The sequence below is a fragment of the Agrilus planipennis genome, unplaced genomic scaffold (assembly GCF_000699045.2).
Source record: "Agrilus planipennis isolate EAB-ADULT unplaced genomic scaffold, Apla_2.0 scaffold729, whole genome shotgun sequence".
NCBI lineage: Eukaryota > Metazoa > Arthropoda > Insecta > Coleoptera > Buprestidae > Agrilus > Agrilus planipennis.
Genome location: NW_020439379.1, coordinates 760 through 13,054, shown reverse-complemented (window position 1 = coordinate 13,054; position 12,295 = coordinate 760). Strand labels below are relative to the sequence as shown.

At 30.5% G+C, this 12,295-nt stretch overlaps 4 protein-coding genes across 7 annotated transcripts; 1 reads left to right on the top strand and 3 right to left on the bottom strand.

Moving 5' to 3' along the window:
• Positions 1-134: 134 nt before the first annotated feature.
• Positions 135-1,556, bottom strand: LOC108743523 (U4/U6.U5 tri-snRNP-associated protein 2-like). The gene is made up of 4 exons (XM_025978883.1): positions 1,244-1,556; positions 1,038-1,186; positions 505-695; positions 135-446 (listed from the first exon to the last, which is right to left on the bottom strand). The coding sequence occupies exons 1-4, from the start codon at positions 1,338-1,340 to the stop codon at positions 200-202; spliced, it is 684 nt and encodes a 227-aa protein (XP_025834668.1). The 5' UTR covers positions 1,341-1,556; the 3' UTR covers positions 135-199.
• Positions 1,557-2,697: 1,141 nt separating this feature from the next.
• Positions 2,698-7,500, top strand: LOC108743522 (eukaryotic translation initiation factor 3 subunit E). The gene is made up of 5 exons (XM_025978878.1): positions 2,698-2,898; positions 2,954-3,070; positions 3,123-3,284; positions 3,687-4,607; positions 7,369-7,500. Exons 1-5 carry the CDS (start codon positions 2,800-2,802, stop codon positions 7,393-7,395), a joined length of 1,326 nt encoding a protein of 441 aa, XP_025834663.1. The 5' UTR covers positions 2,698-2,799; the 3' UTR covers positions 7,396-7,500.
• LOC108745176 (mediator of RNA polymerase II transcription subunit 10) lies at positions 7,489-9,563 on the bottom strand. Of its 2 annotated transcripts, none has more exons than XM_018481288.2 (4): positions 9,471-9,563; positions 8,977-9,104; positions 8,840-8,923; positions 7,489-7,806 (listed from the first exon to the last, which is right to left on the bottom strand). In XM_018481288.2, exons 1-4 carry the CDS (start codon positions 9,501-9,503, stop codon positions 7,620-7,622), a joined length of 432 nt encoding a protein of 143 aa, XP_018336790.1. In that variant the 5' UTR covers positions 9,504-9,563; the 3' UTR covers positions 7,489-7,619. The 2 variants fall into 2 exon arrangements, with proteins under 2 accessions (XP_018336790.1, XP_018336791.1); XM_018481289.2 differs by lacking the exon at positions 9,471-9,563 and adding an exon at positions 9,334-9,454.
• Positions 9,564-11,119: 1,556 nt separating this feature from the next.
• Positions 11,120-12,034, bottom strand: LOC112905784 (nuclear envelope phosphatase-regulatory subunit 1). Of its 3 annotated transcripts, XM_025978882.1 has the most exons (5): positions 11,864-12,034; positions 11,731-11,814; positions 11,536-11,670; positions 11,375-11,482; positions 11,120-11,230 (listed from the first exon to the last, which is right to left on the bottom strand). In XM_025978882.1, exons 1-5 carry the CDS (start codon positions 11,889-11,891, stop codon positions 11,214-11,216), a joined length of 372 nt encoding a protein of 123 aa, XP_025834667.1. In that variant the 5' UTR covers positions 11,892-12,034; the 3' UTR covers positions 11,120-11,213. The 3 variants fall into 3 exon arrangements, with proteins under 3 accessions (XP_025834667.1, XP_025834664.1, XP_025834666.1); XM_025978879.1 differs by lacking the exon at positions 11,120-11,230 and having other exon boundaries at positions 11,232-11,482; positions 11,864-12,032; XM_025978881.1 differs by lacking the exon at positions 11,120-11,230 and having other exon boundaries at positions 11,232-11,482; positions 11,731-11,802; positions 11,864-12,031.
• Positions 12,035-12,295: the final 261 nt, after the last annotated feature.

The window sequence follows — 12,295 nt, the reverse complement described above, 5'->3', positions numbered from 1 at the left end:
CCCGAGTGTAATGCATGTATATTACATACATTTACATATACCAAAATATCGTTTAATTAGGCTACGATAAGAAAAAGTACAATAAAAAGCGAACAATGTAAAGAATGCAAGGGTATTAAAAAAAAGAATATTGATTTAAAGAAAATAGGTATCCTTGAAGTTTCATTTATTTACAAATTATTTAGTTGATACATGCTTACTATGATTTTCTCAGTTCATATATTTGTATATAAGCTTCTGTCAAAGTTATCATTTGAGGTAGGATATCAGTTACGTGTAAATCTTGCATCTCATACCATTTTCCGGTAGATTTTTGCAAGATATGAACTCTATAGGTCCCTTTACCAGGTTCACCATCATGGACAATATTGGCAACTAAATCGTAAATCGTATTTTTATGTCTGGATTTAACTTCTGCCGTGAGAAATTCCCCAAAATCAACATTCCTTTAAAAATTATGCTTACAATTATAAAGAAAAAAAAAATTTAAGCAAATCTACTTACTTTACCGGAAAATTGACAATTGTAGGATTTTTTTCAATGAAAAATGTATTTTTAGTAAATCTTTTTATGTATAATATTAAATAAGGAGGCAACTGTTGTATTTCAAACTTTTTCATAAAGTTTTCTTTGTATGTTTTATACTCCTTTTCACTTTGACCGTTGAATTTTGTTAATAACTGGTACAAATTGACCTAAAAAGTATTTCCAAAATTACTTTTTTCGTTATGTATACAATTTAACATTTATTGAATTATTTATGTTTATGTTTACACAGTTTCATTTAAAAGAACCAATCATGTTAACTGTTTTCATTTTTTTACATAATAAAACCACATTGAATGCGCATTAAGCACACCTACTTCAATTTTTTAAAAAATTTTTGACTGTATACTCCTACAAAAGTGCAGTTATACAAAAACTTTTTATTAAGATATTAACTTTATTCTTTGGAATAAAGCAGTCTCTGTAATTTAAAATTATTTTCCAAATTATGCTTCTTGTATAACAAGTAATTTAAAATTTCAATNTGTGTTTGTGCCTCTTCCTTGGAAGTATTTCCCACATACAAGGCATGCATAAACATTTATTCGTGATAATGATACTGAGCACAGTTTTTCAAAATCAAAATCTAAATACTGCCTATTAATGGTATCCAAATAAGGACAAAGGCGTACTTTTGTATCTAAAATTTAAACATATTTAGCACTAATAATGATAATACATACTGTTATATTTTTACTTGTTTCTACTGGTTCTAGCTTAATATTATTTTCTATAATGTTATCATTTTCCAGCTTTGCTTTTTTTAAAGAAGGGCTTCCATTACTTTCACGCATTTTTTATTAAAAACGCCTTATAAATCAACTTTGTATTTATTCTAAATCTAAACTAATAAAATGCTAATAAACCTCGGTAACCTCTAAATGAATTTGAGAAACCAACTTTAAACTATATATATTTCAATATGTTGGACAAAACCATCGAATCATCTATGGATAAAACATGGTTATGAACATCGACGTTAGTAATGGACATGCCTTAGCGGTCAGAATTGTGGTAAAACAAAAGAAAGAGATAGAACGAAGTTTCGGACAATATTCATCTCTCTCACGATAGTGCGTTACTGTGTCATGAAAGACATAGAACTAGTCCGAAACCATACGCCATCTCCCTCACTGTTCGAGCCAGGAAATTATTACAACGACATACGGCTAAGGCCCGTCCATTAATATACGTCTATGGTTATGAACATTATCTATGGTTATGAACTCTATGCTCTATGGTAATGAACATTGATGCTAAATACCAGGGATGTTATGGAACTGAAATTTCATATTCAAATCCATAATCATCATCATAAGGTCGTTAGTCCTAAGACTGGTTGGGGACACGTACCTCCACTCTTTCCTATCCTGAGCTAAATTTTGCATTTCCCTAAAACTAGAACAACCCACATTCTTAACTATTTGCGAACAGTAATCTAACCTAGGTCTGCCTCAACTCCTCCTAACTCCTGTTTCTGCCTCTAATATGTCTCTGACTAGATCTTCATGCCTGAGAAGGTGTCCTACCAACCTATCTCGCCTATTTTTTATTGACTTCCATAGAGTTTTCTGTTCTCCTATTCTTTCTAATACCTCTTCATTTCTAACTTTTTCTATCCACGTTATCCTCATCATTCGTCTGTAACACCACATTTCAAAAGCTTCTAATCTTTTCTTTTCCGCCGCGCCCACTGTCCATGTTTCGCACCAGTATAACGCCAAATAATACGGATATAAAATATATAAGCTTATGAGATGGTTTATGACCATTTATTTGTAACTATTATTGTATCAGTTTCAGATACGGTTACACAAATAAAATTATTTCTGATTTTGGAATTATTCTATAGTTTCGGAAAGTTTCAGAAAGTGTAAAATGAAAATAGAAACAGATAATGATTTGACTTTATAGATTATCACTCGCTGCTTCAATTACAGAAAAAAACAATTAGCCTTATAAGTATATGTATATATCTTCAATCTATCTCTATATCTCTAATCTATGTAAGTCATTATTGCAGCTACTTAATTTTATAAAGAGAAGGGAAGGTTGAAAAAGAACAGTAATTAGAAACAGTAAGACTGCAGAGGGCGCTGTTTTTATCCATAGGTTTTTACCCTTTGTAGATCTATTATCTATGGGTTTTTATCATAACCTCTAGTCAGTCATAGCGAGTCATAGCTATAGTTTATGAAATTTTTTTTCACGCTGCACATTTTGTAAAATATTCTGATTACAAACTCCGTAAATATGGCAAAATTTGATTTGACCAGCAAAATCGGTCAGTATTTAGACAGGCATTTAGTATTCCCCTTACTGGAATTTTTATCGCCAAAAGATAGTTGCCGGGTAAGGACTGCAAAGAGCCTACATTTTTAGGTAAATAATGCTCTTATTCCTTCAGATCTACGACCAGAGGGAACTATTGAAAGCTAAATTAGAAATATTGAATAAAACAAACATGATTGACTATACAATTGATATTCAAAGTACGGTGTACCCAGATGCACCATTGGGGGAAGTATGTACATGCACATTTTATGAAAGTATATTGTTAATTTGGTTTATTTAAGGAAATGAAACGAAGACGTCAAGAAGTAGTTACACAATTGTCAGTATTGCAAGAGAGAGTGGAGCCTATTTTACAGATGATGGAAAACGACGAAGACATGAAAAAAATGGAGAGTATGAGAGATTCTAAAGCTCTTATAAGTTTTCTGTCAGACAAAATCAATGTAAATATTAAACTTTATAATTTAATAATTTTCTTTAACAATATTTTTTATTCATAAATTTGGACTTCATCAGGCCACTTAAAAAGCTTATTGAAACAGCTACATTTTTTTTTTAAAGAGGGTAAAGCTAACTACATACTTTGTATGTTGTAATGATATTAAAAATACATTACTTAATGAAAGCCATGGTTGTGTACAGTTTGCACAATTGCAATACATGGGTTGAATTCTAATTCACATAGTTATTTAATGTAAATTGTAACAACCAAAAACATATTTTTATGATTATAGATGTTATTTTCAAAAAGTAATGTAGATGCATTTCTTGAGCACATTTATAAAAAAAGTTTGTACTACATTACAGTTATTACAAACCAATTAATAAATAATTCTTATTTTTAGTTTAATATGGAAATGATTGATGATTTGCATAGATTAGCAAAGTATCGTTATGAGTGTGGCAATTATTCATTAACAGTCTCATATTTATATTTTTGCCTTCTGGTCTTACCTCCAACAGACAAAAACTATCTCAGCGTTTTATGGGGTAAACTGGCATCTGAAATTCTCGTGCAAAGTTGGGATTCAGCTCTTGAAGATCTAAACAAGTTACGCGAGTATATTGATTCCAATCATTTTAATGGTACAAGCTTGCAACTTCTACAGCAAAGAACATGGCTTATTCACTGGTCATTGTTTGTTTTTTTCAACCATATGATGGGGCGTGACCTCATTATTGATATGTTCCTCTACAGACCTCATTATCTTAATGCAATCCAGACTATGTGCCCTCACATTCTTCGTTATTTAGCAACTGCTGTAATAATTAACCGAAACAGACGCTCTGCACTCAAGGACCTTGTTAAAGTTATTCAACAGGAGAGTTATACTTACAGGGATCCAATAACTGAGTTTTTGGAGCACCTGTATGTTAATTTTGATTTTGATGGAGCCAGACAGAAATTACACGAATGTGCTGCCGTTTTAGATAATGACTTCTTTTTGACATCATGCCTAGAAGAATTTATCGAAAATGCACGTCTTATGATTTTTGAAACATTCTGTAGAATACATCAATGTATTAGCATTGGAATGTTGGCAGAAAAACTGAACATGAATCCAGATGAAGCTGAATGTTGGATTGTAAATTTAATACGAAATGCTCGCTTGGATGCAAAAATTGATTCAAAATTAGGACATGTCGTAATGGGTGCTCAGCCACTATCACCCTATCAGCAGTTGATTGAGAAGATTGATTCTTTATCGGTTAGATCGGAAACATTGGTTGGATTAATTGATAGAAAATTAAAAGCAAGGACAGACGTAAGTGTTTTTTAGTTTTTTTTTAGAAGAATACAAAACGTATCAAAGGTGTTTTTTTAAATGGAATACCCTGTGTTTTTACATTTTATTATTTTATAATCAAAATAATAGAGTTTCATGAAGGTTTACCTCACATAAACCTCAAGGATTTTGAAATATTTTGAATTTTGTGAAAATATGGTAATAAATTTAACTTTTAAATTTTCAACCAAATTTAACTTGAAACCTTTTAATTGACTATGTTTTGTATTGTATACAGGATGTCCAATAATTATGGTTAAATACAAATTTTAAACGACAATAACTTATTTAGTTAAAATGGAACACCCTGTTTTATGTCATTAGCAGTGGTAAAATTTAATTCTCTAGCCAATACTGTTGTACCTTCCTATAGGTAACTAGATATTTTTATGAAAAATGCATATTTTTAGAACACAGCTATTTTAACAAATTTAATGTAATTTATCAAGTCAGCTATGACATTTAGACAAGTCAAAACTACATAAAACACAGCTGGTATAAACCAAAAACATTTGAATAATATCACTCAAGATTTATGGACTAGCTTAAAGGAAGAAAGCAAAAGACTAATGGAAATACAACAAATAATACTGCCACATAGCATGCATTCAACATGACGACTGCCTGATTCTAAACGTAAACATATTACCTGATCTAAGTCTTCAGCAACATTGGTCAACATTTGATTGTACGATTCTTAAAGCTTCTCTGTAATGTGCTGCTTCATATTCTCTGGCGTTGTTGGAAATGTGTTATAAAAACAATTCCTTTTACATATCCCCATAAAAAGAAATTCGGTGGAGTTAAGTCTGGCGATGAAACGTTTTATGGGGATGTGTAAAATAAATTGCTGAAGCAGCACATTACAGAATCATAGATCCACAAATGTTGGCCAATGTTGCTAGAAGACTTAGATCAGGTAATACGTTAATGTTTAGAATTAGGCAGTCGTCATGTTGAATGCATGCTATGTGGCAGTATTATTTGTTGTATTTCCATTAGTCTTTTGCTTTCTTCCTTTAAGCTAGTCCATAAATCTTAAGTGATGTTATTCAAGTGTTTTTTGGTTTATACCAGCTGAGTTTTATGTAATTTTGACTTGTCAAAATGCCATGGTTGATTTGATAAATTACATCAAATTTGTTAAATTCTCTTTGCGTTCTGAAAATGTGCCATTTTCATAAAGACGTCAACAGTTAGCTGTAGGAAGGTCTAATAGTATTCGCTAGAGAATTTAATTTTACATCTGCTGATGACATAAAATACAGGGTGTTCCATTTAAACTAAACAAGTTATTGTCGTTTAAAACTTGTATTTATTTATTCATAATTTTTGGAAATTCTGTATACGTTAGTCAATTTTTCACAATGGTGATACAAAACATAATCAATTAACAGGCTTCAGTTTAAATTTGGTTCTTAAAGTCGTAATACACGTTGAGAATTTAAAAGTTAAACTACATTAAACTACATTTTCACAAAATTCAAAATATTTCAAAATCCTTAAGGTTTGTTTACAAAAATGTAAAAATATATAGGGTGTTCCATTTAAAAAAACAAAGCTGATACGTTTTGTGTTTTTCGGACACTGTATATTACGAAAATAATTTTGAAATGTACCTCTTATGGATCTTTATCTACCCCCACATTAAAAAAATTTAAAAGTCTAAAAAACATAGTCGTAATCTTCCGTGTCGGATAACCTGAATAACCCTGTATATATGTATAACAAATTTGCCTCAAATCAGCATCATGAGAGAAATTTAATATAGTTACAAGGCATGAGTATTAATAATATTGTTAGTTGTGAACGAAGGAAACCCTCCCCCAACCTTGTCAAACACTAGTTATTTACAAAATATCAATTATGAATCATTAGTTTTTTGCATTTTTGAAGCTCAAAAACACTATGAAGATCTCACTTTCGCGCCCAACATAGCTATATGTATATTCTTGTTCGCATGCATGACGAGCTCTACAAAATAGTATATTTTCAAGGAGATTGAGCTGGCACGGCTNAATAAAGATGTATATTTTTTATCAATAAAAATTAAATCAAATTATATCGATTTTAAAAAAGCATACATTTAGAAAGAAACATGTAACATAGATAGATAGATTGGCAATCAAGTAGTACAAAACAGAAATTAAATTAGATGCTATTAAAAATATGCATTAATACACTAGCAATCACAATGCAATTTTAAAAATAAAATCAATTGTACAAAAAATGCAAAAAACTGTTAAACTATTCTCAATTTTTTGTCACATCTTTTAAATTTATTTGATCAACAATTCTATGTTCAATTGTCAAAATGACAAAACTATTAAAACGATTTTGTATAATGGTCGAATGTAAAGAATTCGTAATTAATTTTAAAAAAATCGATATGTGAAATTGTCTATTAATTGGGTATTTAACACATCAATATCTTTCTCATTTTTTCACATATAGCCAAAATGCCACCCCAAATTTTGGCGCAATGTTTTCAATCTGAAATACCTTCCTTTTGAAACACTTACTTTATGCATGTCAAAAAATAAACAGTAGTAGCAAAGTATCTTTATGTAATTTATAGGAATTTTTCAGTAACAAATATGTTTACATAACTATTTATAATTATAGTTTTCAAGACATAATAATTAGTAAAATTTTGCGGCATTAACTTAAAAAAAATACGCAGACACCAAAATAAATTACAGAATAGTTATGTTTAATACATTTTGTACTTCTCTTTCAGATCCGTTGGGGAAACTCTGAATTCTGATTACATCTGTACTACATTTCTTTTTACTTTTGTAAGAATAAATACTTAGTGCAGAGTACACACTTTATTTCAAGTTATAAATAAAACATTTTGTCCAATAAAAAAGGATTTATTTTTGAATTAGGTACATAGCTTATAAATGTCTCTCACACAAAATTAAAACCTGTAGAGCTTATTAAACTTAACACGAATATGTAATTAAAGTGTAAAAGTATATCTGCTTGTCATTCATTCCTTTTAGCTCGGTATTTTGTTAACTCATTGGGGAAAATTCGTGTAAGCTCTAAAAGCATATTAGCTTTAAATTTCCGATACGCATCAATTTTGCCTTTTACTTGTTCATTCTTTGTCAATGCTTTTTCAATGCAGTCTTTTGTGTATAGTTGAGGATTCCTCCCTTGATCGATATAACTACAAATTGTAAATAAACTTACATAATAATTTTTAACTTTCTCACAAGGATGGAAAAAAGGGTGGAAGAACTATTAGGGGAAGATCAATTTGGGTTTAGAAGAAATAAAGGAATGTGGGAGGCCATTCTAGCTCTACAGGTAATAATAGAGAAAACGATAAAAAAAGGAAATAGTGCATACATAGGATTCTCAGATTTAGAAATTTTTTTTTTTAACAATGTTTAATGGGACAAGATGTTAAATATACTTAAAAATGTAGGGATGAGTTACAGAAATAGAAGACTGAAACTTAGTTCGTATTAAAGAGCAACAGACAGTTATAAAACTGGAGCAGCAACATAGACTAGTAAATAAGAAGGGAGTCAGACAAGGATGCACACTGTCACCGCTACTTTTTAATATATACATCGAAGACACGATCATCATCATTAAAGACAGTACAACTGTAGGGATAGATATGCAGGGACAATGAATCAGTATGCATAGGTTTGCAGATGATATAACAGTATTAGTAATAAGCAAGGAGTAAGATATAGCTCAAAATAAAATAGAAGCGGTATTGACAAAACAGTACTGCATGAAGATAAATACAAATAAAACAAAAAGACTGGTATACAAGGGAAGCAAAAGCAGGGAAAGTTGCGAATATAAAGATAGTGGCTGATTTGCGGTATCTAGGAAGTCAGATAAGTCAGGACAGAAGGAGTAGTAGTGATAAAAAGCAGAGGAGTGCAGGGTTGATAAAAAGTCACTTCTATGCTCGCGAATGGTTAATTTATAAACATGAAAAAGGTTGTTAAACGTGTACGTTTGGAGCGCGGCACTATACAGGTTTGAAATATGGACTGTGGGCGCGGCAGAAAAGAAAAGGTTAGAAGCATTTAAAATGTGGTGTTACCGATGAATGATGAGGATAACGTTAATAGAGGTTCTGTTTTTAGGGAATTGCAAAGATTAGCTTAAGATAGGAAAGGGTGGAGGTGCATGCCCATCCAGTCTTAGGACTGACGACCTTAAGATGATGAACTTACTCAAAAACCTCTAAAGGAACATGAACATCTTGAACCTGAGATTTCAATTTATCAACTTCTTGAAGACCATGGACCAAAGACTGTCTACAATTTATGCCCATAAATATGCATATTATTTTAAATAACTGTTTACTTACAATTTCTGATTCAACACTGTTTGACTCTGAGGTTGAAAATCACTGACAATAATATGTATTTGTCTAACGTTTTCTATAAACAGCTCAAGCTGAGTTTCTAGATTTTCCAAGGACGTCATGCTTATATTCTACCAAATTTGTAACGTAAAGCAGTAATATATTATAATTGATAGTACCTATTTTCACTTAATGAATTATTATTTTAAATGAAAAAAGATGTATGTAAATTGATACGCGCTATTAACAAATTCGTGAAATTAATTGTAACATAATACTGTTATTTGTAATAAGAATATTTAAACATTTGCTTCGTTATTTGTCGTCTAAATGTTTTCAAGTGAATTTTTTTTGCCATACCATTACTCAGAACATCCACAAAATCATCATCAAAATCAAAAACATCATAAATCCACAAACTTTAGAAAGCAGAGAATTACTAAAATATGCTATCTTTGTTACTTATCACTGCAATAACAATAGATAATGACAATAACCTTGCCTATGACTTCAATAAAAGGTATCATCATAGATAAGTATCACTAGTATTAATTGGAAGTAGCTCCGTATCCGATATCAGATATGCGTTCCACGTCCGTCCAACTACAATGGCTCCTATCGAAACAGTAAATCTTATTATTAGTTATTAAGTTCTAACCTTCAATGGTGGACGTCTACGGAAGTAACTACAGCAGCTACTATGTACCGGTTAACTTTTTATTTTCAATGAAGCAATCTAAGTATGTTTTCGAAAAGTTGGTATCAAAACTTCTTTTTTTAATTTAAGACCCTTTACAGACGTATTCAAAATACCACTTATTCAGTAGTTTTTGAATAAACTGATATTTAATTTAGACCTGTACCCTGAAACGGTTTTTTTAACAGAACTAATTAACTAAAATAATTTATTGGTGAAGTTCTAATCAGAGGGTTATTTATATCGGGTGCCAGTTTCACACAACTGTCAAATGAGTTTTACTAGTATCTTCTTACCTTATCTATGCTACTATCATAGATAATAGGCTACTATCTATGGCGATGGTAATCTGAAACGTACATTAAAATTATTGTTATTGTGCAAGTGCTAGTTAATGTTAATTCATCAATTAGTTTGTGTAAACGATTAATTATTAATCAGTTAATCACGCTTTAATGCTGTTGTGGAATATTTGAAAATAAGCATGTCCCTTGTAGCATATGATGATAGTGAAAGTGATGAGGAAAAAACTCAGAATGCATATGAAGAAAAGACTTTAAAATCTAAACAAACAGTAAAAATCCCGATTCCCACCATTAATTACGATTCTGATGATGAACCTGTTAGTAAGAAGGTAAAAACAAACGATCAAAATAAAAAAAGTGGTCTTCTATCAATTCTGCCACCACCAAAAGTGCAACCAGGAAAGGTGATAACACTTATTCCTAATGTTGTTAAGAAGAAGTCAACAGTTATTTCAAATAAGCGTGCAAAAGAGACATTGAATACTAAGGAAAGTGTGAAAGAAACCAATAGTAGTAGTAGTAGTAGTAGTAGTAAAGTAGAAGAATCAGATGATTCTGATGATGAAGTTATTTCAAACTTTGATGAAGAATTGTGGCAAAAAATAAATGCTCAGTCCAAACGAAGAACTGCATTTACTTTACCTGCAAAACATACAGTTAATAGTGATTTATCCAATAATGCTGGAAGTATGGTCTCTGATATTGAGATTGCTCCCTCAGCAGAAAAACCTTATGAAGGTCTTGATAATGCTGCTTTCAAAGAATTAGTTGGAAGGGGTAAACAAAAAGCAATGGATGTAAACATCATTGATATACATGAAGATGAAATAAGGCCTGATAAAGCAGATTGGTTGAAATCATTGACAGACCCAAATTATGCTCCTAAGCAAGAGGTTGAAGACGAGGTGAATGATACATGTAAAAGAAAACATCATATTACTTACCTGGCTCAACAGGCTAAGGCTAATGAACTGGAATTACAAAATCAATGGGCACAAAATAGGTTTGCAAGAAAACAAACTCAAGCAAAATATGGATTTTAGTACTAATTTCTGTTATGTATATTTGTAGAAATTCGTATGAATTTGTGAATTATTTTGTAAGTACCTAAATAATATTTTTTCCTAATAAGAAAGTTGTTTATCATAGGGATGTTATTCCTAAAATTGGTTAGACATACACCTCCACTCTTTTAAAACTTGAACATCCCACATCTTTAAGTATTTGTGAATGGTAATCTAATCTGGGTCTATCTCTATGAAAAAAAATGTTTAACTTTATTTAAAAAATCATTTTCTAACACTATTTTACAGACGCAATGAATCTATAACTGTACATGATGTTTAATGGATTGGTTGTCATGTTATATTTGTAGGCCTTGGCTTTAAAATTAGCTTACCAGTATCATCACATGACATATTGAAATCAATTAAAACCTCTCTTGTTCTTGTTGTAATAATTGAAGCTGCTATGACTCTTTTGTGAACTCCCAGAAGAAAAATTATGACTACAATTGAATAGTTAAATTTTTCAATTAAATATATTTTAATATCACTTTACCTAAAATTACTGTTGCTAGAATAAAAAAAGGATGATTTGACAGCGACTGTGATAAAGGTACTACCCTAGTAACAGGATCCATTAACCATTGACCTGCCCCTGTAGCTACACACAAGGATACTACAAGAAGAACAACTGGAAAAGCATTATTTAAAGAACAATTAAAAACGATTAAAACTATTATATATTAATTACTTCTCCATCTTATCGTGGATGGTTGTAAACAAGCAATTACTTCGGTGAGGCGTCTTTCAAAGGCTTTTAAATCTGCAATAACATCTATTTTATAGGTTATGATTTTATTTTCTGTATTTTTCAGTCGAAATACCTTCGCATGCTGTCTGTTCTAACGACATTACGATTTTCTGTTTTCAACTACGACAAAAAAGATTAGAATTAGTTATTTTTTTGAAATATAGAAGCGACATTGGAAAAAAAAGTTACATCTATCAACTTATTAACCATCATAGACAAGTTAACTATTTTGACACACAATTATTTACAGTTACTAAAAAATCATAGAATAAATNTTATTTCCAAAATATATAATTAGATATAATTATTTTGAAAAGCAAGCTTAACATTTTCTAAAAATTTTTTTGTGCCCAATTCGTAGGTAGTAGTCTGTAGCTAAAATTTATTAAAAACTAAATCCATCTAAGTAATTATTATACTACAAATGTAGTACTTTTAGATTTACTTCAAAAACTCATTTTAACTGATAAAATTATTGAATTTTATACAAAAGAAAACAGTACCT